The sequence below is a fragment of the Sus scrofa genome, chromosome 14 (genome assembly GCF_000003025.6).
Source record: "Sus scrofa isolate TJ Tabasco breed Duroc chromosome 14, Sscrofa11.1, whole genome shotgun sequence".
NCBI classification, from domain to species: domain Eukaryota; kingdom Metazoa; phylum Chordata; class Mammalia; order Artiodactyla; family Suidae; genus Sus; species Sus scrofa.
The window spans coordinates 30,702,015-30,728,212 of NC_010456.5; the positions used below are offsets into that span (position 1 = coordinate 30,702,015).

General features: G+C 47.3%; 1 protein-coding gene across 2 annotated transcripts in view; it reads right to left on the reverse strand.

Annotated features, from left to right (window-relative positions):
- WDR66 (WD repeat domain 66) overlaps positions 10,524 to 26,198 on the reverse strand; it is an 80,328-nt gene continuing 64,653 nt past the window's right edge. The window contains exons 20-23 of one of the 2 annotated variants that reach the window (XM_013982831.2): positions 14,831 to 15,059; positions 13,164 to 13,265; positions 11,895 to 12,004; positions 10,524 to 10,934 (exon numbers count right to left, since the gene is read on the reverse strand). In XM_013982831.2, the coding sequence (XP_013838285.2) occupies positions 10,833 to 10,934; positions 11,895 to 12,004; positions 13,164 to 13,265; positions 14,831 to 15,059 (543 nt within the window). In that variant the 3' untranslated portion in view covers positions 10,524 to 10,832. The other variant, XM_021074247.1, reaches the window with a different exon arrangement.

The following is a 26,198-nucleotide window of genomic DNA, read 5'->3' on the forward strand; positions in this document are numbered from 1 at the left end:
GCTACGCCACAATAGGAACTCCAAGGTATTTGTGTTCTTGATCTCTGATTAAAGTGTCTGGATTTCCCGTCGTGGTGCAGCGGAAACGAATCCAACTAGTATCCATGAGGATGCTGGTTTGATCCCTAGCCTCGCTCAGTGGGTGGGGGATCTGGCATTGCCGTGAGCTGTGATATAGGTTACAGTCATGGCTAGGATCCCAAGTTGCTGTGGCTGTGGGATAGGCCCGCAGCTGTAGCTCTGATTCAACCCCTAGCCTGGGAACTTCCATGTGCTGTGGGTATGACCCTATAAAGACAAAAACAAAACTATAAAGTTTCCTACAAATGTTCTTTTTTTTTTTTGTCTTTTTGTCCTTTGTTGTTGTTGTTGTTGCTATTTCTTGGGCCGCTCCCGCGGCATATGGAGGTTCCCAGGCTAGGGGTTGAATCGGAGCTGTAGCCACCCGCCTACGCCAGAGCCACAGCAACGCGGGATCCGAGCCGCGTCTGCAACCTACACCACAGCTCACGGCAACGCCGGATCGTTAACCCACTGAGCAAGGGCAGGGACCAAACCCGCAACCTCATGATTTCTAGTCGGATTCGTTAACCACTGCGCCACGACGGGAACTCCTACAAATGTTCTTAAATGTTCTAAAAATTTATTTATTTAAAAATTTTTTTTTGCTTCACTCATGGCATGCGGAAGTTCCCAGGCTAGGGCTTGAACCCACACCACAGCAGTGACAATACTGGACCCTTAACCCACTAGACCATCAGGAACTTCTACAAATGTTCTTTATAAACTTATTATGACCCTTTTTATAGATTCCTGTCCCCTGCAGTTCTGTTTACACTTCTTTCCTTCAACAAAGCACAACTGTTTTATGGTCTCTGATCATTCTAATATTTGAAATCTCTGAGTGTTTTTGCTAGTTCTTCCTCATGGTGTCCTACTTCCTTGTGATTTGCCTAGTTCTCTTTGACTTTGGGGGACACTGTATTTTTTATTTTATTTATAAGGATAATTTAAGGCCTAGAATGAAGTTATCTTCCTCTCAAGATGCTTTACATTTTGCTTCTGCCAGGCTCCTGAGGGCACTGCTAGCATAGGATGACCAACATCCAAGTTCAGGTCTTGTTGGTCTCTGGAGCCCCAGGTGATGCCAACATAGGTTGCCCAAGTGAGCAAGACTGAGTTGCTATTTGTACCCAGGGTAGGGTCAGTGATGGGCTACAACTGGCTGACAGGCCTGCACATGCCAACTCTGTGTTCAGTGATCTCCTGTCAATAGTTTTGAAATTAACCATGGTGGAGCATTTACACCATGGAAATTGGCAAATACTATACATCAGGACCCTTCCCCAAGCCCACAGAAAGCTGGTTGGTAAACGTTTACTAGCACACCACTGGTGAAGCCCAGTGGTGTCCAATCATGGGCAAAGTCTCGTTTCCCACCTGGTATGGACCCTGGACTTTGATTTTTGGCCTGTTGCCTCAAAAAAAAAAAAAAAAAAAAAAACCAAAAAAACCCCAAAAAACAAAACTCACACTCAGGAGTTCCTATTGTGGCTCAGTGGGTTAAGAACCTGACTAGTATCCACGAGGATGCAGGTTCAATCCCTGGCCAGTGAGTTAAGGATCCAGTGTTTCCAGGCTGCAATGTAGGTTGCAGATGTGGCTGTGATCCCATGTTGCTGTGGCTGTCGCATAGGCTAGCAGCTGCAGCTCTGATTCAACCCCTAGTGTGGGAACTCCATATGCCTTGAGTTCAGACCTAAAAAGCAAAAAATAAAAAATAAGAAATAATTCACACTGAAGTTTAAATATGCTTGGTTTGGCAAATATCTACAGGGATCCAGTGGCTTCCTTGCTGGATTATCTTTCAGGGTTCTCTTCTCCTTCAGTTTCACCTTTTCCTTACTATCTTGTCAGTGGGTAGCAGCTTTAGGATGTTTTGTTTTCTGCTGTACCCTTGGTATGTGGAAGTTTCTGAGCCCAAGGTTGAACTGTGCTGAAGTTGCAACCTGCACCACAGTTCAACAATGCCAGATCCTTAACCCATTGTGTCACAAGGGAACTTCCTAGGGTCTTTAAAAATACATTTTCTAGCATTTTTTAATTGATTTCAGCTTGACTGTATCTGAATAACTAGTTACCAGAGACTGGAAGTCAAGCTCTCTCTGAATGTTTGTGATTATTTTAGAAGAGTGATCCTGGGGTTGCAGAAATGAGTTATTAGTTGTTTAGCACAGTTCCCTCCGTGGCGCGGTGGTTAATGAACCTGACTAGGATTCAGGTTAGATCCCTGGCCTTGCTCAGTGGGTTAAGGATCTGGTGTTGCTGTGAGCTGTGGTGTAAGTCGAAGATGTGGCTCAGATCCTCTGTTGCCGTGGCGGGGGCGGAGGCGAAGGCGAAGGTACCTCCTAAACAGAGATGGAAATGCTTGCTTGTGAGGAAAACAAGGACCCAGTCCAGGCCCTTCCGGGCAGCCTTGGTCCTCACCTAGCAACTTGCAGCCGAGTGCCGTTTATATAAACAGAGGTGCGTTGGTGTTTAGGGAGCAGGTCATTAGCAAGGCCCAGCCAAGGGGGAAAACTTTGAAGGGAACACCCCAGCCGCAGAACAGAATACAGTCCCTTCCTTGAAGACACAGACAGAGAAGATGTGCTGCAGAATCTGAAGCCCCCCTCCTTTCATGGAAAAGGACCCTGCCATCCAGCAGTCGCACAGCCAGTTAGTGGAGCTCTGCCCAGAGCCCCAATCCCCCCACTGCGTCTCGGACCGTGCTCTCCAATCCACAGTCAACAGCATGTTGACCATTGTGAATCAGCCACATGGGAGGACTGACACCTCAGGACCTTCCTTCCCCCTACAACCCGGATAAGGTTGGTCAGCATTTACAGGGCCGGAAGGGTCCTGAATGATTGTCCTGAAGGCCCCCCCTCAGTGTGGGCCTGACAATGAATTTCACAGAGACTGGGGAGCCCTTGAAAAAAGTTTTTTTCTGGAATTCCCGATGTGGCTCAGCGGTAACAAACCTGACTAGTGTCCATGAAGATGTGGGTTCAATCCCTGGCCTTGCTCAGTGTGTTAAGGATCTGGCGTTGCCATGAGCTGTGGTGTAGGTCGAAGATGCTACTCAGATCCCAAGTAGCCATGGCTGTTGTGTACGCTGGTGGCTGCAGCTCTGATTCGACCCCTAGCCTGAGAACTTCCATATGCCACGGGTGTGGCCCTAAAAAGCAAAAAAAAAAAAAAAAAAAAAAAAAAATTCTGATAAACCAAACACTCCAATAATTGCTTCTCTGCCTACTTTTTCTTACCTATAATTACAACTGTATAAAAATGGTCACCAGGAGAGTGCTCATCATTGCTCAGTGGAAATGAATCTAACTAGTATTCATGAGGATGTAGGTTCGATACCTGGCTTTGCTCAGTGGGTTAAGGATCTGGCATTGTCGGGAGCTGCGGTGTAGGTCGCAGATGCAGCTCGGATCTGGCATTGCTGTGCCTGTGGCATGGGCTGGTGGCTACAGCTCCGATTAGACCCCTAGCCTGGGAAACTCCATGTGCCTTGGGTACAGCCCTAAAAAAACAAAAAGAGGAGTTCCCGTCGTGGCGCGGTGGTTAACGAATCCAACTAGGAACCATAAGGTTGCAGGTTCGGTCCCTGGCCTTGCTCAGTGGGTTAATGATCCGGCGTTGCCGTGAGCTGTGGTGTAGGTTGCAGACGCGGCTCGGATCCTGCATTGCTGTGGCTCTGGCGTAGGCTGGTGGCTACGGCTCCGATTAGACCCCTAGCCTGGGAATCTCCACATGCTGAGGGAGCGGCTCAAGAAATAGCAAAAAGACAAAAAAAAAAAAAAAAAAAAAAAAAAAAAAAGACAAAAAGAAAAGAAGTCACCAGATCAAATACTAATAGATTGGCAAGTTGCATTCCCATCTGTGTGGCCATTGGCTTGACTAAAAGTTGGGCCACTTGAGCCCACAGAAAAACAAAGACACAGCCGATGTAAAGTGCTTCAAAAGATAGATGTGGTCAAAGGTGAGACGGTATAAGGCAGACGTTCTACCAATGAATGATTAAACACACACTGTCCAGTGATGACCCAGTGACCTGGAGCAGAATTGCAATCCATCTACCAATGGGCTTGGTGAGCTCTTAGATTAGGAATCCAAAGCGTTGCTCAAATGTCCTCTCTCACTCTTACATGTGCAGTCACTTTGGCTGCCCAGCGTCTGAACACTCTTTCCGATTCTGGGTGAGCTTTTGTGAGTGTAGGCTGCCCCCCTACTACAGAAGCTAGAGGGGGCCTGTCTTACTTTTCTCCCAGGGAGTTAGGTTTGGGCACGGGTCCCAACCTTAGCCAGTTGATGGATGGTCTGATTGATTTTCTTTTTTACTGAGGTAGAGTTGATTTATAATATTCTCTAAGTTTCAGTGTATGACCTAGTGATTCAAAATTTTTATAGATTATATGCCATTTATAGTTATTTATAGTTATGCCATAAGATATTGGCTATATTCTCTGGGCTGTACAATATATTCTTGCAGCTTATTTATTTTATACATAGTAGTTTGTACCTCTTAATACCCTATCCCTATGTTTCCCCTCTTTCCTGCCCTCTCCCCACTGGTGACCACAAGTTTGTTCACTGTATCTGTGAGTCTGTTTCTGTTTTGTTATATTCATTTGTTTATTTTTTAGATTCCACATTTAAACGGTGACATACAATATTTGTCTTTCTCAACTGTTTTCACTAAGCATACTACCCTCCAGGTCCATTCATGTTACTGCAAATGGCAAAATTTCATTCTTTTTTATGGCTTAGTAGTATTCCATTGTACACATGTGTATCACATCTTCTTTTTCCATTCATCTGCTAATGGACACTTAGGTTGTTTTCAAATCTTGGTTATTGTAAATAATATTGCTGTGGATATTGGCATACAATATATCTTTTGGAATTAATGTTTTAATTTTCTGCAAGTATATATCCAGGAGTGGAACTGCTGTGTACAAGGGTTCCCTTTTCTCCACATCCTCACCATTTGTCATTTGTGGTTTTTTTGATGATAGCCATTCTGAGAGGTGTGAAGTGATATCTTAGTGTGGTTTGGATTTACATTTCCCTGATGATTAGTGATGTTCAGTATCTTTTGATGTACCTGTTGGCTGTCATATGTCTTCTTTGGAAAAATGTCTATTCAGGTCTTCTGCCCATTTCACTCAGGTAGCTAGTTGATTTTTTTAAATAATAGCTTTATTAAGGTATAATTAATATACCATAAAATCCACCTTTTTAAGATTTTTTTTCAGTATATTCAGAGTTGTGAAACCATCACCACAATCAATTTTAAAACATTTTTGTCATCTGATAAAATAAAACCCTCTATCTATTTGCTGTCATTTTTTTTTCTTTCCCCTTCCCACCAGCACCAGGTTACCAAGAATCTATTTCCTGTTTCTAAAGATTTGCCTATTCTGGACATTTCACATAAAAGGAATCATACAATATGTGTCCTTTTGTGTCTGGCTTCTTTTACTTAGCTTTCTTTTTTTTTTTTTTTTTTTTTTTTTTGTCTTTTTAGGGCTATGCTCACGACATATGGAAGTTCCCAGGCTAGAGGTCAAATCAGAGCTGAAGCTGTCAGTCTACACCACAGCCACAGCAATGCAGGATCAGAGCTACATCTGTGATCCACACTACAACTTACGGCATTTCCAGGTCCTTAACCCACTGAGCAAGGCCAGGGATCAATCTTTCATCCTCATGGATACTAGCCGGGTTCATTACCACTGAGCCATGATGGGAACTCCCTTTTAAGCATATTTTAAAGGTTCATCCATGTTATAGCATGTATTAATATTTCACTCTTCTTATGGCTGAATAACATTCCACTATATGGATTTACCACGTTTGTCCATCCAGTCATTGATGGGCATTGGGTTGTTTCCATTTTGTGGCTGGCATGAATAATGCTGCTAGGATTATTAGTATACAGGTTTTTGTGCAGATGCATATTTTCATTTCTCTTGGCTATGCACCTAGGAGAGGAATTTTGGGGTCATATAGTAACTCTATGTTTAACATTTTGAGGAACTGCCGAACTGTTTTCTAAAATAGCTGCACCATTTTACATTCCCACTAGCAGTGTATGAGGGTTCCAATTTCTCCACATCTTCACCAACACTTGTTTTGCCTGGCTTTTTCATTTTAATCTTGTGGAGGTGAAGGGGTATCTCATTGTTTGATTTTGATATTTTTTCTTTACAGCCACACCAGCGGAATATGGAAATTCCCAGGCAAGGGGTCTAATCAGAGCTGCAGCTGCCAGCCTACACCACAACCACAGCAACACCAGATCCGAGCTGCATCTGCAACCTCCATCACAGCTTGTGGCAACACTGGATCTTTAACCCACTGAGCAAGGCCAGGGATCAAACCAGAATCCTAATGGACACTGTGTTGGGTCCTTAACCCACTGAGCCACAGCGGGAACTCCCTCAGTCAATACTGAGCAGCTGCCTGCAGTGGAAGCTCTACTGGCCAAATCCCTCAAGAACATGGTCAGGCTGAGAACCCCAGTCTCCAGGGCAGCCATGGCTGAAGGATACAACTTTTTCTTTGTGGCTTTTTTTTTAAACTGAAGTAGAGTTGATTTACAATATTGTGTTGATTTCTCAAAAAAAAAACAAAAACAAAAACAAAAACAAAAAAAACAAAAAAAACCAACAAAAACAAAAACAAAAACAAAACAAAACAAACAAAAAAAGACAATATTGTGTTGATTTCTGCTGTACAGAAAAGTGCTTCAGATATACATACATATATATACATTCTTTTTCATATTCTTTGCTATTATGGTTTATCACAGGATACTGAATATAGTTCCCTGTGCTATCCAATAGGACCTTGTTGTTTATTCATTCTCTATATAACTTATATCTGTTAACCCCACACTCCCAGTCCATAACCCTTCCTCTCCCCTCCCCCTTGGCAAACACGACTCTGGTCTCTGTGCCTGTGAGTCTGTTTCTGTTTTGTAGATAGGTTCATTTGTGCCACATTTTAGATTCCACATATAAGTGACAATCATATTGTATTTTTCTTTCTCTTTGACTTACTTCAATTAGTGTGAGAATCTCTAGTTGCATCCATGTTGCTGCAAATGGCAGTATTTCATTCTTTTTTGTGGCTGAGTAGTATTCCATTGTGTATATATACTTCATCTTCCTTATCAATTCCTCTGTTGATGGACATTTCAGTTGTTTCCCTGTCTTGACTGCTGTAAATAATGCTGCTACGAACATAGGAGTGCATGTGTCTTTTTGAATCATTGTTTAAAGACCCATTTTGCCTGAATTGCTGTGAAGCACAGCAGAGTGTCAGGCTCACAGAGGATGAATGGCATGTGGGGTAACCCAAGGGCAGAGGCCCTGACTGGCTTCAGGAGCATTTGCCGGAGAGCAAAGCAGCGGAGGCAGATCACGGAAACAATTCAGGGGTGACTGAGTCAGAAAGGTGGTACAGGTTTCATTTTTAAATATAGTTTTGATCTTGAAATAGTTTAGATTTGCAGGAGGACTGCAAAGGTAGCACAGAGAGTCCCACAGACCCTTTGCCCAACTTCCCTTGTGTGCACATTTATGCGACCAAGATACAGTGATCGAAACTAAGAAATTAAGTTTGGTGCAACGATATCAACTAAACCACAGACTTCCTCTGGGTTTCACTGGTTCTTCCAAGTGTCTTTCTTCTGTGCCAGAAACCCAGGATTCAGTATGCATTTAGTCATTGTGTCCTCTTAGTCTCCTCCAACCTGTGACAGGTTCTCAGCCTTTTTTTTTTTTTTTTTTTGGACAAAATTTAACATCAATTTATGATAAAAATTCTCAACAAAGTACACCTAAAGCTAACATAACATTGTAAATTCACTATACTTCAATTTTTTCAGTCTTTTCTTCTTTGTCATGAATTTGGCCTTTTTTTTTTTTTTTTTTTTTTTTTTTTTTTTTGGATTTTTAAGGCCGCACTCGTGGCATATGGAGGTTCCCAGGCTAGGGGTCTAATTGGAGCTACAGCTGCTGGCCTATGCCACAGCCACAGCAACTCAAGATCTGAGCCATGTCTGCGACCTACATCATAGCTCTCGGAAACGCCAGATCCCTAACCCACTGATTGAGGCCAGGGATCGAACCCACGACCTCACAGTTCCTAGTCAGATTCGTTTCCGCTGTGCCATGACAGGAACTCTTTTTTTTTTTTTTTTTTTGGCCCTGCTCGCAGCATGTGGAAGTTCCAGGGCCAGGAATCAAACCTGAACCACAGCAGTGACAATGCCAGATCCTTAACCTGCTGAGCTACTAGGGAACTCCTGGGATGTAGGCATTTTTGAGGAGTCCTAGTCAGGTGTTTTGTACAGTCACTGTATTTGTAAAAATCCATTGGAAAGAGTCACCCCAGCCTATGAGGTGGAGCAAACTCCAGCCTGTGGGATGGATCCAGGCTGCCATTTTCGTGTGGTCTGCAAGCTAAGAATAGTTTTTCATATTTTTATTTATTTATTTTTAGGGCCATAAACACAGCATATGGAAGTTCCCAGGCTAGGGGTCAAATTGGAGCTGTACCTGCCAGCCTATACTACAGCCACAGCAATATGGGATATGAGCCGCATCTGTGACCTACAACCACAGCTCACAGCAATGCTGTAACCTTAACCCAGTGAGCAAGGCCAGGGATTGAACTCACATCCTCATGGATACTAGTTGGGTTCATTACTGCTGAGCCACCACAGGAACTCCGTTTTTAATATTTTTAAATGGTTGGGAAAAAAAGTGAAAGGAGATTTCATGACAGGTGGAAATTATCATGAACTCCAAATTAATTTCATCATCAATAAGTATAGTTCGACTGGAATGGTGCCATCTTTATTCTTTTCTGGAGCAGAGTCTGTGGCCATGTTCATGCTCTGGCAGCCAAGCTGAGGTGTCGTGACAGCCCACTCTGCCCACAGAGCCCAGTGTTTACCCTCTGGCCCTTTCCAGAGCGTCTGCTGACCCTGTTGTAGATGGTCTGTGAGGGCTGGATTCATTTCGATTCAAAAGCTAAGTCAGCTATTAAAAGAGCACTGAAGCTTCCCATTCACTCATTCAATCAATTCCACAAATACGTATCGAGGGCCCTTTGTCCAATCTAGCAGAGGCCCCTGTTTGAGCAAGTGTTAACTGATGCTCACACCCTGGAGCTGGAAGAGACTCATTCTCATCAGACGTCTTCCCGACTCTTAGGCACAGTTCCTGCCTGCAGTAATAATAGCTGCTGTCCTATTTTGAGCACTACCTTATGCCAGGAACGCTTTATTTGCCGTATCTCTTTTAATCCTCACTACCACCCAGGAGTTGTTCCAGAAGGAAACTGAGGTTTAAGAGATTAGACACACCCAAGAGCACAGAGGCTACTAAATAACAGGGGCAGGACTCGAGCCCAGCCCTGCCCGCAGCCTTCCAGAGCCGGTGCTGTGCCAACAAGACGACTGCCCGCACGGGAGGGCCCATTCTGGAGGAGAGACTGGGGGTTGGAGGAGGCTCTGGGTGGTTCCTGGATGACCGCTGCTATTCCAGGTGGTCCTGAACTCTAGAAACAGGCCAGGATGTACAGGTTGGCAGCCAGAGGTCCCCTGCAATAGCATTCTTCTTTCAAAAGACCACCACATGGTGCTTTTTGGTGTTTAGCAGTGGGTCCCTATGTTTTGTCTAAGCCCAGATATCTGTCTTTGGTCTCTTATTCCTCAATTTCTGGTATTGCCGCTACGCCACCCACACTGTTGGGAGAGCCTGAGTTCCCCACTCACTTGGCAGGAAGGCCACCCTCTGCCTCCTCCACTGGACTGGCTGGTGCCCAGCCTCTCCCACCTGGGTGGCAACTAAGCAGGCCCACCCAGGACAGAAGTGAAGACACCCTCCTGGGGCTGGAAGGCACCCACAAGCAGCTCTTTGGGTCAGACAAGCTGAGATACCCCCCCAACAAAAGCAGCTGCAGAAAAGGTGAGAAGGAGGCCCCCTGGCCAGGCTGGGCTGAGGGCAGGGTGGGAACGCTGTGGACACGGATCCTGCTGTCCCTTGCTGTCTGGGCCTTCCTGGATGAAACTCCCCCTCCCCCACACTGACTTAGAGACAGATGCGAGAAGCCGACTCAGCTCAGATGGGGCAGTTCAGCCTGGGTCTGACAGTGGTTCCTGCTCACCGGCCCAGCCACATAGGTTCAGACGGGTCACTGGCTGTTTCTGCTCCAGGCAATCACTCCAATTATCTGTTGTCCATAAGAACCAAAGAGAGTGAGCCGATTTAATGAAAGAGGCCCCTGGTGGGTGTTGGGAGTGTTCTGAGTTATTTTTTGAAGAGAACAAGTCATTTGAGAGTTTTCTGTTCCCTAAAACATCCCCAAGAACTTTTTAACTGGCTTGGTCATCTATCTCTCCTAAGCCCTTAGCCGCTGCAAAGTTGATTCATAAAGCTTGCTTTTCTTTTTGTGGGTTTTTTTTTTAAAAGAATGAAATGTAAACCAGGTTGCAAAGCCCTGGTGACACAATCTGAAGCCCGCAAAACCCTGGCTCACACCATCTGTGCCAAGGTCTCGGTGACACAGCCTGGCTGGGGTAGACAGCTCCATTCTGTGTTCTGGGTGTTCCGAGGACTCACAGAGCCAGCATTCCGAGTGGATGCCAAGTGGGGGGATAGAGGGGAGGAGGCTCTGTGACTGGAGGAAGATGCCGCAGCCATCGTGTTTCTCTCCCACAGACCTCTGCTGCTGAGGAGAAGGGACCTTTCCGAAGGTCAGAAACATCATCTCAAGGCTGGTTTTTCTGGGGAAGGAGCTGGTGCGGGTGGGCTGGACTGAACATGTGTGGAGAATGACCCTGGGCACTTTTGCCCCAGCGAGATCTCCTAAGGGATGAAACTTAGAATCAGACCATCACTTTCATTGGTTTATATGATGAGGGGATACTGTTTTCAAGGTCACAACACCACCTTCCCTAACACCCCCTGGGCCAGGGAACTGGTCCGCATTTTTGCCTACTACATGCTCTGAAGTGCAGAGGAGTTTGAGGCGGCGAGTCAACCACATTGGTTTGTGTGTATGTGTGTGTGTGGGGGGTGATGTGAGGCAGGCTCACAGACTTGGGGAGTTCTGTGGGGGTTGGAGGGGGGCCAGTGTGTGGTTTCTGGGCCAGGTGCAGTGCACACAGGGCTGCGGGGGTGCTTTTTTGCATCCTCTCTGGCAGCTGCTGCCAGGGCTAAGCATGGCCAGTCATGCCCTTCATAACGGCTGCACAAAACTGCCTGGGTGTTTTGCTGATAAGAAGCCACAAGCCAGGGCTCTCGGGAGCCCAGAGCACCCCACATGCCCGCCCCAGCCTAACAGCCATCTGGGATGATCCCTATCAGGTCACATTAGGCCAAGGGTCCAGGTGGCACTCGAAGGGATGGGAATAAGGCCATGTGTGTCACGAGACAGGCCTGCTGCTGGCTAAGGCCCTCTCTTCCCCCCTTGGGGACCCGGCCATCTCCATGTCCTGCCCAAATCCCTCCCAGGCAGCACTGCCCTGGATGAGGAATGAGAATGGCAGCCGGGGTCTCCAGCTACCCTTTCCATTCAGCTGCCAGTGTTTTTCTTGCCTCCACCCACTTTTCTATTTCAGAAACTGGAATGTCCAACTCTGTGAATTCCATTGCTTAACAGAAATTTGCTTTTAATGTCTAAGCATTCTGAAGACTAGAGTGGGGGTAGGGAAGTGGGGGAAAAGCAGTGCCTCTTGGAAAAAAAAAGAAAAACCACACATACACTCACACATACACACACACAAAGTCCTTTGTGCTTCAGACATTCCTCCCAACCTCACTGACCGTAGGATCTTGTCCAGAATCTTGGGAAATGGTTAAGCCAAGAATTTCAGTTGTGAATATTTCTGCAGTGATTTCGTCTGGAAGTTCCTTTTCAAAGCAAATTTCTGAACCTAGCCAAACAAGAAAACAAATGTCTTCATAATGATTAGGTTTCTAACTCAGAAACATTTTCCAAAAATACAAGGAAATGATACTAAACAAAAGTAAGGGGTGATTCGGGCTGGGATTTAGTTCCAACTCTTTGAAAACCCTTGGGGAAACTGGTTAAAATCCCTCCTTTAGGGTTTGGGTTTGGAGCACCGTTACTCAAATCTCTGCTTCTCTGGAAAGCCTCGACCACAAGGCATTGCTGATTTTACTGTTTTGAGACACCTAGGAACACTCTGTGTGTACATGTGTAAGACAACTGGGAAGGTTACATTCTGAGATGCCAACTACACGAGGAATAGGAGAGGGAGCTTGCAGGTGGGAAATGACTGAGCAGATACTGGTGTCTGGAATTTTCTGAGTTAGGAACCGTGTTCAATGTGAAATTGGGAGTAGACAACACAAGGAGAGGGAGAGGGAAGCCTGGGGAGGAGTCCCTGCTCTCTGCTCTGGTCTCATAACGGTGGTGGTGGGCGCTGAGGACCATGGGCCACTGGGCCGGGGCAGGGCCCGGGGCTTGTCCATGGACACCATTCAGCACAAGCTGGCCTGGGGGAGGGGCTGTGTGGGTTGGTTCCCCCCAGGCTTGAATTCGCAACTCTAATGTCAGGGCCATATTCCTGTCTCCAGGGGACCGAAGGAGGAGGTGGGAGCTCCTCTGGCAGGAAAGGAGAGGAGGGGGATCTCTGCAGATGCTCAAGTTCAGGCAGCCTCAGGTCAGGCTCAGACCTGCCTGCCAAGGCGCCGACTCTCATCATCCCAGGCGCTCTTGACGGTCCCTGTCCTGAAACAGCTTCCGAACTCAGTCGTCTACTAGCGGCCCCTCTTCGCCTGCCCGAGATGAGAAGATGAGGACTGGATCAGGGGAATGAAGGGAAAAACCAGGCCAGGAGATACAAAGGACGGACAGAGCACGGGGACAAAAGCTTTCATCTCTTACACGTGACCACCGCTCCCCTGGTCCTTTCATAACTTATTCGTGTTGGGTTCCCAGCAGACTGGCTTTGTTGTGTGCATGGTATTGAGGAGAGTGGCTTGCACCAGACAGGAGAAATAAATGCACCTAAGTCTACAGTAAATCAGTGCACCCGGCTACACGCCCAGACAGAGCCGCCGTGGTACCTTTGACGGAGGAGGCTGCGGGCTCTGATTTCCAGCCCTCGGGATTCAGGCCGAACAGTGTGGCAAAGCAGTCAGACATCTCCTCTTCCGTCATGTGCTCACCTGGGCCATGTGAAGGAAGAGGGAGGCGGTTCAGCTTGTGAGACTAAGCTCAGAGTTTAGTATCAATACCCAAGGTCTTCAAGAGAATTATTCCACTGTTTCCTTTCCTGGAGATGTAAAAACAACCTAGGGAATCCCATGTTACTGTCACCTATACTTTTTTTGGCCACCCCCGTGGCATGCAGAAGTTCCAGGGCCAGGGATTGAACCCGTGCCACAGCTGTAACCAAAGCCACAGCAGTGAAAACACCAGATCCTTAACCTGCTGAGCCACCAGGGGAAACTCCCACTTCTTTCTGTGGTGTTAAAAATGGTACTCTATGGAATTCCTGTCATGGCTCAGTGGTTAATGAACCCGACAAGCATCCGAGAGGACTTGGGTTCAATCCCTGGCCTTGCTCAGCGGGTCAAGGATCTGGCGTTGCTGAGAGCTGTGGTGTAGGTTACAGACTTGGCTCGGATCCTGTGTTGCTGTGGCTCTGGTGTAGGCTGGTAGCCACAGCTTCAATTGGACCCCTAGCCTGGGAACCTCCATATACTGCAGGTGCGGCCCTGAAAAAGACAAAAAGGCAAAAAAAAGAAAAAGTTACTCCAGGTGTTCCCCGGTGGCTCTGTGGGTTAAGGGTCCAGTGTTGCTGCAGCTGTGGCTCTGGTTACAGCTGTGGTGCGGATTTGGTCCCTGGCCCGGGAACTACCACATGCCACAGGTGCAGCCAAAAAAAAAAAAAAAAAAAAAAATGCTCCAACCCTGGGAACTGCGTCAGGGCTTGTGCAGAGAGAAAAGACAGCTTTCTGATAAAGACTGTGCTCAGCCTCATTTCAAATTCCCTCACATTAGAAGCACCAGTTTGGCTGAGATGAAATGATCACCTTTCTCCGAAAGGCTACTTGACTTCCTCACATAAAATGATGGGGAAAACAGTAGGTAAAAATGAAAAATTTTACTTTGGTGTGCTTTTATTCACAAATGCAACCCAGTCTAGTAATAGCCCTGGAAGATTGATGGCCGGCACTTGTATTCCTGCTTTACAAGGAGGACACCGAATCTCGCAGTTTCCAGAAGTTGGGACATAAACTGCATCCTGGAGTTCCCGTCGTGGCGCAGTGGTTAACGAATCCGACTAAGAACCATGAGGTTGCGGGTTCGGTCCCTGTCCTTGCTCAGTGGGTTAATGATCCGGCGTTGCCGTGAGCTGTGGTGTAGGTTGCAGACGCGGCTCGGATCCCGCGTTGCTGTGGCTCTGGCGTAGGCGGGTGGCTGCAGCTCCGATTCGACCCCTAGCCTGGGAACCTCCATATGCTGCAGGAGCAGCTCAAGAAATAGCAAAAAAAGACCAAAAAACCCCCCAAAAAATAAATAAATAAACTGCATCCTTCTGGCTGGCATCCTTCCCTTTACCCAATGTTTCCCAGCCACATGTGTCAGTAAGTGGCATCCTCATGGCTGAAGTCCCATCAAGTTAAGAGATGTTGGTGGCGGGGAGAGAGCTCTGTCTCCCCAGTGCAGTTCTCTCTGGTGGGAATGGCCCAGGTGTGTCACGAGGTAGACCTATTTATGGATTTACCTTTAGTTAGAAGCAGTTTCAGAAAATCCTCTCTTCGAATAACCTTCTCTCCTTTGGAGTTGGTGAAACCAAGAATGTCAAAGCTCTGCTGGATGCCAGTCATGGTGTTACCGAAGGGTGGCCTGTGATTGAGGTAAACTTTGAAGAAATCTGGTAAGTTGATTTTGTCAATTAGCTTTCCAGTGTCCACGTACTCGCTAAATCTGATTTCATTAAACATATCTTCAATCTGGGAAAGGGGTGGAAAAAAAAAAAAAGGTCATGGTAAGCGGAAAAGACACTTTGCTAGATTTCTAAGAACTAGCGAGTAACAGATAAATGTTCAGGGAGTTCCTGTCGTGGCTCAGTGGTTAACGAATCTGACTAGGAGCCATGAGGTTGTGGGTTCGATCCCTGGCCTTACTCAGTGGGTTAAGGATCCAGCATTGCCGTGAGCTGTGGTGTAGGTTGCAGATGCGGCTTGGATCTGGCATTGCTGTGGCTCTAGCACAGGCCAGAAGCTATAGCTCCAATTAGACCCCTAGCCTGGGAACCTCCATATGCCATGGGTGTGGCCCTAGAAAAGACAAAAAAAAAAAAAAATAAGAATTGAAAGAGCGGACACCAGTACCAATCCTACAGAAAGGCAAAGGAGTATGAGCAACTGTGAGGCAACAAATCAGGTAACTTGGGTGAGATGGACAAATTCCTGGAAAGATACCATTGATCAAAACTTACTCAAGAAGAAATAGAAAATCTGAATAGACCTGTAATAAGTAAATAATTAGTAATCTTCCAAATTCCACAAAGAAAAGCCAAGGACCAAATGGCTCCATTGGTGAATTCTACCAAACATTTAAAGAAGAATACCAATTATATGCAAACTCTCCCCAAAACAGAAGAAAAGGGAACACTTCCCAATTCATTCTGAGGCCTGCTTCTGATTTGAAAAGTCTTTGTGTATTTTCTGAATTTTCTAGAATGAGCAGAGTGCTGACATGTCTGTGGATTCAGACGGAAATGTGCTGCCAGTTAATCCAAGTCTCCACACGGGGCTCCTTATGTAGCCAGCAGAACACAAGGAGAAGAGAAATAGAATGCAGAAACAAAACCACTCCTCACACCCATCAGCCTTCTCTGTGCAGTATTTTTGTACCATGAACAATGCGGCTGGCTGAAATTTGGAAACCTGAACTCTGCCTAACAGTAGGCTAAAAACAAGTAATTTATTTCAGTGCCTACATTTTAAACTAATATGTCTCCCCCACCACCAAGTTGTGGGGTTTTGAATTTTACAGAGAAACTTGGGGGGTGGGGGTAGAGAGAGAGAGAGAGAAAGGAAGAGAGAGAATGAATAAGAGCCACAGAAAAGTGGGAAATAACTTTTTCCCCCAGAACCCGAACTCTACTTGGTCTATAGGAAAGAGTCATGAAAAGAATCTGTATTTGAATATCAATATTTATAACCACATAACCGATTTCTCCCTGTCTACTAAATAAACATAGAATAAAAATTGAAAGAGGGGAGTTCCCATCGTGGCGCAGTGGTTAACGAATCCGACTAGGAACCATGAGGTTGCGGGTTCGGTCCCTGCCCTTGCTCAGTGGGTTAACGATCCGGTGTTGCCGTGAGCTGTGGTGTAGGTTGCAGACGCGGCTCGGATCCCACGTTGCTGTGGCTCTGGCTTAGGCTGGCAGTTACAGCTCCAATTAGACCCCTAGCCTGGGAACCTCCATATGCCGCGGGAGCGGCCCAAGAAATAGCAACAACAACAACAACAACAACAACAACAACAAGACAAAGACAAAAAAAAAAAAAAAAAATTGAAAGAGCACCAGTTTGAAGCAACTCCAAGTATCAGCCTATCTGGAGCATCCTAGTATCTTAGTTTTGCCTCAACTATCAAGAAGAAAATAGGAGTTCCCGTCGTGGCTCAGTGGAAACAAATCTGACAAGTATCTGTGAGGATGCAGGTTCGATCCCTGGCCTTGCTCAGTGAGTTAAGGATCCAGCGTTGCCGTGAGCTGTGGTGTAGGTTGCAGATGCAGCTTGGATATGGCTTTGCTGTGGCAGTGGCATAGGCCAATGTTTACAGCTCCAATTGGACCCCTAACCTGGGAACCTCCATATGCTAATATGCCAAGGGTGCAGCCCTAAAAGACAAAAAAAAAAAAAAAAAAAAGAAGAAGAAGAAGAAAATACAAACCTCTTGCAGTCCAACTATCTGATCATAATTTCTGTGAAAGATCTGAGGTAACTTCTTTTCACTTTTCCCCAGGCATATAAAATATATGTGTCTATATTTTTTGTAAAACTGGTATGTGTGTATATCTTTGTCTGTTTTCCCCCTTTTTACACTGTAACTTAGTAATCACCTAACATCTTCAGAGAAGCCATATATTCTTTTTTCTGGGCCGCTCCTGCAGCATATGGAGGTTTCCAGGCTAGGGGTCCAATTGGAGCTGTAAACATTGGCCTATGCCACTGCCACAGCCATGCCATATCCGAGCTACATCTGCAACCTACACCACAGCTCATGGCAACGCCGGATCCTTAACCCACTGAGCAAGGGCAGGGATCGAACTCACAATCTCATGGTTCCTCGTCGGATTCGTTAACCACTGAGCCACGACAGGAACTCCAAGAAGCCATATATTCTAAATGCGACATTCCAGCAATGTCTTTGGATATAACATCACTGGTTAGGATGATACAAATGAATCATAACTGGTACTATGTTAAGTTGCTCTAGTTGGTAACCTTTTTATATCTAGCATTTGTTAAGTTTATATTAGGCACAACTGCATGTGAAATTATGCAGTTTTATGTATAAATAAAACTATCCAATAGCATACTTACATAGTATACTATATATATATATATATATATATTTTTTTTTTTTTGTCTTTTTGCCATTTCTTGGGCCGCTACCACGGCATATGGAGGTTCCCAGGCTAGGGGTCTAATTGGAGCTGTAACTGCCAGCCTAAGCCAGAGCCACAGCAATGCGGGATCCGAGCCGCGTCTGCAACCTACACCACAGCTCACGGCAACACTGGATCCTTAACCCACTGAGCCAGGGCAGGGACCAAACCCGCAACCTCATGGTTCCTAGTCGGATTCGTTAACCACTGCGCCACGATGGGAACTCCTACAATTTTAATATTAGTTATGCATGTGCTACCACATACTAACTGCAGTAGAGACGGGGATTAAACTATGATCTTTTTTTTTCTTCCAGCCACACTCATGGTAAGTGGGAGTTCCCAGGCCAAGGATAGAGCCCATACCACGGCAGCAACCCAAGCCACTGCAGTGACACTGGGTCCTTAACCCCCGGTGCCACAAGAGAACTCCAAAACTATGATCTTTGATGACAAACCCTGGTTCTGCATTTTCTGAGGCCTTGGGTGAGTAACTTCACATTCCTTACCCTCAGTTTCCTCATCTCAAAAAGGAGGTAATACTGTAACCCATGTGCAGTGGGCTGTTTTGAGGTATTCGGTGACCATATACCTAAGTGCTGATGTGATGCCCAACACACAGCACTCAACAGGCAGTAACTTGTGATTATGGTACTTTCTCTGCCCTTGCTAATTACAATACATGTAATTACAACATAATATGAATTATACTTTATAAATTATAATGCAAATGATATATGTACATTATAAACACATTATATGATTTAAACTCAATTCAGAAATAGGAGACCAACTGAAAGGTGACAAGAAGGATCCCGAAAGTGCCTGGAGTTACTCACACCCAAAGCGTTCCAAAGAGCTCGGTGGATATTCTCGGCAGGTGATTCACCTCTCACTCCCTTTTCCCAAATGACTGATCAAATATCTGTTCAACAAGCATGGTGCTGGCAGCTTCAGCATCACCTTTCTTTCCTGAGCCTACTTTGCAAGTGTTAGTGGAAAAGGCAGGTTCTTCTACACTTCTGAACGAGGTTCACGCTTGGGAAAGGAACCTTGGAGATGGCACGGAACACCAAGCACCTTCCGGGGGCCCTGCGGATGCCCAGGGCGCCCTCACCAGCTTCAGCGGGGCCTTTCATTGGCTTTCTCAAGTTGGCCCATCATCTTCTAAGGCAGTGGTTCATTTGATTCACCTGGGGAGCTTTAAACATTCTGAGGCCCAGGCCCCATTCCAAGAGATCTTGATTTAATTGGTGTGGGGTGGAGTCTGAGCAGTCACAGTTTTTAAAAGCTCCCGGGGTGGGGGCGGGGTGTTTGAATGTGTGGCCAGGGTTGACAAGTATGGCTTGAAGGCAAGGGATCTCAGACTTTATCAGGCATCAAAACACAGGGCCTGTTAAAACACAGACTGCTGGCCCCACTCCCATATTTTCTGATGTGTGAGCCTGGGATGGGGGCAGAGAATCTGCTCTGCTTACAGATCCCCAGGTGAGGCTCAAGCATCTGGGTTGGAGGCCACAGCTTAGAGAATCACAGCCCTCACATGGCAGTGGTTAATGGGGGTGATGCTTGTGCCAGAAAAAATCAGCACTAGGCTGGTGATTTTCATTAGAGAGTCATGATGGGTGGCAGCTGTGATGCATGTTCTAATTCTTTGGGCCCACATCTGTCTCCTCCATTAAGCTGCAGTGATAGCTTTCATCTCTATTTCCACAGCAGCTTCATTCAGAGCCTTGCACATTGCAGGGGCCCAGAGAAATGTTTGCTGAATGAATGCATGCATGCATGCATGCATGAATGAAATACCATGGGCACAGTGAGGCCATGGAAGAAGTTCTCTTAAAACTCACAAAAGGTGAGTTCCTGTTGTGGTGCAGCAGAAACGAACCCGGCTAGGATCCATGAGGATGCAGGTTCGATCCCAGGCCTCACTCAGTGGGTTGCAGATCTGGCGTTGCTGTGAGCTGTGGTATAGGTCGCAGATGCAGGTCGGATCTGGTATTGCTGTGGCTGTGGCGTAGGCCAGCAGCTGTAGCTCCAATTCAACTCCTGGCCTGGGAACTTATATATGCCGTGGGTGCGGCTCCCCCCAAACAAACAAATTCACAAAAGGTTTCTATTTCATTTATTTATTGGCTGCACCCACGGCATGTGGAAGTTCCTGGGCCAGGGATCCAACCTGTGCCACAGCAGCAACCTGGGCCACTGCACTGACAACGCCAGATCTTTACCTACTGCACCATGAAGGAACTCCAAGACTTACTTAGAGTAACGGCCTCCTAAGCTGATTAACTTAATTTGATTCACTAGAAGTTACTGAGTATTTGCTTTAGTGCTGGGCAAATGAAAGGCAAGTTGCATAATTATTACTAGGACAGCTCCGCATCCCAAAAATATACAGTCAGCAGATATCTATTAAGCACCTAAGTGCCAGGCCCTGATCTGGGCCCTGGGAAGAGACACTCGAGAAACCACACACACACACACACACACACACACACACACACACACACACGAACTAAGAAAGCCTTCATCACCGGGTGCTCAGCCTTGTGCCCACGAGAAACACTTGGGGGCTTTTAAAAACTATCCAGGCCCAAGCTCCACCCTGAGGTTCAACAGGTTGGGGGTGAGCCTAGGTCTCAGTGTTTTTTAAGTGTCCCCAGGTGATTTTAACATGGTTGGACACCAAGACTCAAACAGATTCAGTGTCGAAAAGGGGGAGACTGATGTCTAGGGCCAGAGGAGCTTGCAGCAAGGTAGGCTTGGGAAGGCTTCGTGGAAGAGGTGGGCCAGCGAGGATCCAGCAGTAGGAGATGAGGGGAAGGCACTCCAGGCTGGCAGGTGTGAAGAGGGGGACGCAAGGGAGGGGTGCCTGGGAAACTGCCGAAGCACCTCTGGATGTCTCCCCTCACTGCTTTCACGAGGGACTATGCAACTCGGGGCTTCAAGCACACAAACAGATCTCACAGTTCTCAAGGTGGAGGTTGAAATGGGTTTGAAAGGCCAAAATCAAGGTGTTCATAGGGCTGCATTCATTCTGGAAGCTCTAGTGGAGAACTGTCTTCACTGCCTTTTCCAGCTTCTAGAGGCTGCCCACGCTCCTTGGCTCCTGGCCCCTGCTGTCTTCAGAGGCTGCGACCTCATCACTCTTTCAGACCTCTTCTTCTGTCATCACTGCTCCTCCTCTGACTCCACCCTCCTGCTTCCCTCTTTTTTCTTCTGGCTATGCCTGCAGCATGTGGAAGTTTCCAGGCCAGGAACTGAATCTCAGCCACACCTGCGACCCTAGCCACTGCAGTCCCGTAGCCAGACCTTTGACCTGCTGTGCCACAGCGAGAATTCCCCTGCCTCCTTCTTATAAAGACCCTTGTGATTACATTGGGTAATCCTGGATAATCTCATCTCAAGACCCCTAATTTAATCATACTTGTGAAATCCCTTTGGCCACGTAAGGTAACACGTTCATAGGCTGCAGAGATTACCAGGCTGCAGCAACCTTTGGGGGCCATTATTCGGCCTGCCACACCTCCCGTCTGAGCTGAGAAGGCCTCAGAAGGAGAGCTGGGTGGGGGGGAGCTGGTCAAGGCATCAAGAGCCTATCTGTCCGTCAAAGGATGCAGACTATAGTCTGGATTTCAGACTTCTCTTAAAAAATCAGAGGAGTTTAGGGACTTCGCTGGGTGCTTAGTGGATTAAGGATCAGGCACTGTCACTGCTGTGGCATGTGTTTGATCCCCAAGCCCAGAACTCCTGGATGCTATGGGAGGTGCCATAAAAGAAGTGGTCCCCTCTAGAGAAATGTGTACTCTGGCAGTGACAACATGATATCCAGCAAGAGAGGGTCCCCTCCCTGTGCCATGGACTGTAGGGGGCCCCTCTGGCGACCCCATCCTCAGAGGGGTCTGTGGGACCACAGAGAGTTGCCCACCTAGATTCCATGCCCCTCATTCTCAGCCACATCCTGGGAACCCTCAACCCCAGGGTGCCTGTGGGACTTCAAGGCCTCTCCAAGGGGATAAAACTCAAAAAGCCTCTGGCCAAGAGGAGAATTACCAGACCCTTCTCATCCCACCTGTCTCATTGTGTTACAATGTTCCCAAGGACCCTCCCACCCCAGCAACCTGGCCTGCTCCTTCCTGCCCCCTAATAGGAAAGATATGTAGCTCACTCCTCACGCCACCCCTATAGGGGCAACATACGCCCCCAACCAACCAGCAAGTCTATCAAAAGATCCCATCCTTCCCCAACCACCAGCACGTGTATCAGAAGACCCAACAGCCCCCAGACCTCTGATGGCCCTGCTGCCCAGGCCCTGCGATGTGGGGGTAGCCTATTTTCCCAGGGCTAGGGTCCCCTCGCCCAGGACTGCTTTACTCCTGCATTTGCCACTTAGGCCTCTGGGCTTGTGAAACCACTGTCAGCTGCAGGAAGCCCTCAATTGCCTTAGAAATTATGGGGTTTTTTTGTTTTTTGTTTTTTTGGCTACACCTGTGGGGCATATGGAAGTTCCCAGGCTAGGGGTTGAATCAGAGCTGTAGCCGCTGGCCACATCACAGCCCCAGCAATGCCAGATTTGAGTCACATCTGTGACCTACACCGCAGCTCATGGCAACGCCAGATCCTTAACCCACTGGGCGAGGCCAGGGATGGAACCCGAATCCTCCTGGATACTACTTGGGTTCATTATCGATGAACCACAACAGGAACTCCCAGCATTATGTTTTATAATTCAGTTTTCTAACCTCTCTGCTAAATGGAGATGAACATGATACATTTGAACGGGGGCCACTTTTATAAATGTGTTTATAAAGGGGTTCCTGGTGCGGGTTGGGTTCCCCTCCCTGCGCCATGGACTGTAGGGGGCCCCTCTGGCGACCCCATCCTCAGAGGGGTCTGTGGGACCACAGAGAGTTGCCCACCTAGATTCCATGCCCCTCATTCTCAGCCACATCCTGGGAACCCTCAACCCCAGGGTGCCATAGACTTGCAGGCTGGGAGGACTCCTCTTCCTCCTCCTGACACCCGCCTAGTTCTCTCTAGACAGCGCTCAACAAATGAGGAGACAGTCTCTGGGCACAGTATCATCTTCCCCCCATACCCTCCTTGCGGCCCATCTGGGCCGACAGAGGACAGGAAGAAGGGGGCTGGGCCGCAGGGCTCAGGGCTGTGCAGCTTCACTGCTACTGATGCATAACTGCCCCTGCCTCCTCCACTGTATCTGGGCAGCAGCTGCCTCTGTCTCCAAGAATAGGACATGCCACAGTCAGGCCCTGCCCGCTGGATGCCGTCACAGGAGAAGGCTGCTGGGCCCAGTGCTCTTTCCCTGCTGTCTGCAGCGAGGCTGCTCAGAGATGATAATGCCACCATTTATGGGCCCTTTATGGTGACCTTCACCCAGCCCCTCACAGAACCCAGGTCTCCAGCACCTCCAGTGACTCTTTCCCACCCTGGGTGAATCCCCACCTCCCACCCCTCCGGGCCAGGGATCAAACCCACGCCATAGCAGTGACAATACGAAATCCTTGACTGCTAAGCCACCAGGGAATTCCCTGGGTGAGGGCTTTTAGAGTTTAAAATCTGAATGACAAGTCCGTCACCTTGTCTAAAACCCACAATTGAGGGTCAAGTGCCCACAGCTCTCCAAGATCCTGATCCTGCTTGGGAGCTGTGCCCAGGAGCATCAGATGGGTCCTGGTTCAAGTGAGAAACAGTATGAATGGTAAAGATGCTGGCAGCTCCTCAGTTAAACATGGAGTTACCATTTGACGAGGCAATTCTACTCCTGGGCATAAACGCGCACACACACACACCCACACACACACCCCTCTACACAAAAACTTGTATACAAATATTCGCAACAGCCAAAATGTGGAAACAACTCCAAGTCCATCAGCTGGTGAATAGAAAAATGAGGAAAGAGACTATTACTCATCTAGAAGAAGGAATGAAGAACTGATTAAGCTACATGGATGCACCTTGGAAACAGTCACAGAAGCCAGATGTAAAAGACCACACATGACATGGTTCCATCTATATGAAATGTCCAGAAGAGGCAAATCCACAGAGACGGGAAGTAGATGAGTGGTTTCCAGGGTCTGAGGAGGGGGGAAGGGGTGTGACTGCTAATGGGTCTGGGGCTTCTCTTTTGGGTGATAAACATGTTCTAATAGGATGAGATAGTAGTGATGGGTGCACAATTCTGTGAACATACTAAAAGCCACTGACTTGTACGCTTTAAATGGGTGAACGGTCTGGTATGGGACCTCTCTCAATAAAGCTGTTTAAAAGGGAAGAAAAATAATATGGAGGTGAAACCAGGGCAAAGGCAGGTAACAAAGCAAATAACATCACTATTTTTACAAATCTATTTTTCAGGGTTCCTGTTGGGGCTCAGTGGGTTACAAACCTGACTAGTATCCATGAGGATATGGGTTCGATCCCTGGCCTCGCTCAGTGGGCTAAGGATCCTACATTGCTACGGCTGTGGCACAGGTCAGTGGCTGCAGGGCCAACTAGACCCCTCACCTGGGAACTTCTATATGGAGTAGGTATAGCCCTAAAAAGGAAAAAATAAAAATTTGAAAAATTAAAAAATCTATTTCGCCCCAACTCTGGTCTTTTATAATCATAAAATCAGTAAAGATTAATACATGCTTATTATTAAAAAAGCTGAACACTGGGGATGTAAAGGATGGAAGTAATATGCTTTGTCCTTCCCCCTCCCTCAGCAATAAGCAGTGTTCCATGTGATGACCTTGAGGATTTCTCCCTTGTTTGCACTTCGGTGCACATGGGGTCAGGGGCCAGGTGGCTGGGGTCCCAAACCCTGGCCCTGCTCTCAGCAGCTGAATCACTGCAAAAGCTTCCTCATCCACGAAGCCTCACCTTCCCCGACAGTAAAACAGAGACGAGGAAAGCATCTTCTTGCGGTGAGGACCAAAGGACAGAGAGGCTGGTGTGGTTCTTGACACTTGGCTGGCACGCAAGCGAGAGAAGCCTGGCCGCTGTTGCCATGACTGGTGTTACTATATCATCAGCTGCGTGCTTTCTTTTTTAGTGGCCGCACAGCATTTCAGGATTTTTCTTTAGGTGCCGTAGGTGTGACAAACAGAAATCAGTTTGTCTGGCCCCGATCTCTGTGGAAAGGCGCAGGGCTCCCTGGCATAGGGGCCCAGACTGAGGGTTCTCAGCGGATGGGAGGGGGAAGGCCTCCCAACTACAGTGGGCTGTTTCTCTCACCTTCGGGGTTGGAAACACCTCCCGATATTTACATTGCTGAGCAAATTCACCACACTGAGGACCTCTCTTCCAAGTGCGATTTTCCAAATTCCCACAGGGTCTTTATCAGAGCAGAAACCAAGCCCGAGGCCATTGGCTCAAATTTCCCCTCCTCGCATGTGGGGACGGTGGCAGTGGCGGCAGTACCGCTTGGCTCCACTCCCTGCATCCCAGCTGGGACGTGGTTTAGCCACAAAGATTAGCACACGAGGCTTTGGGAGGATTTGTTCATTTATCTTTCTGGGTTTTGTTCTGAATACAAAAGCAATACAAGCTCCTGCTTGTAGTTAAGAAAAATTAAATTCTACAGAATTGTATGTGTGATCCTCCCTTCTCCAGGGCAATTTACAACCACAGTAGCTGTCTAAGGAGGGTGGATGCGACTAACCAGAAAGTCTTTTCATGGACAGACCCTGGAGATGGGCTTAGGGTGCAAGTTGGGGGTCAGAAGATAAGCGGTGACTGGGTGTGGCTGGCAAAGGGAGAGGAGAGGCGCTGGAGGCAAGGAAGAGGGGGGAGCAGAGTGCCCAGGACTGCATGTGGCAAGGCCAGCAATGAAGCCCCATGGTGGCAGGTGGCAGGGCTGGGAAGAAGGTCTAAATAAGCAGTTTTCTGTAAACTGCTGTGAAATGTGCTTGTAGATGAACTTTTCTGGTGATGTTTTAAAGAGAGTCGTCTTGCGTGGATGGGTTTTCTGTTTTTGCAGAAAGGGAGGGAGGTGCTGAGGGACACAGGCATGAGGGCAGCTGCAAGGTCAGAAGAGCAGGAGCCCCCAGGGCAGCCCTAAACTCCCCTGGGCCCAGGGTTGGGTTCCTGTGGGTACCAGAGGCCCCAGCTGACGGGAGGTGATATGTAGAGAGTAGAGGGTAAAAGTGCTCGGAATCCCATGCCTCAGACATCGCTGTCATTGAGGGTACAGTTCTTTCAGTTTTGCTTGGCATCTACCAGATCTGTATGTTACTGTTCATGAAGTGAGGCCATGCTTGATACACTGTTTTGCAACTTGCCTTTTGTCTTGCAACAACAAAACCAGCACATTCTTTCTGAGTCAAGAATCATAGGTCAATTTCACTGTTTAATAGCTACCAAGTGTAGGTGTACCTGACTTTATCCTATCTCCTATCAATGGATGCTAAGGTGATTTTCATTTTTCTCACTACTATAAACTATCCTGCAGTGACTG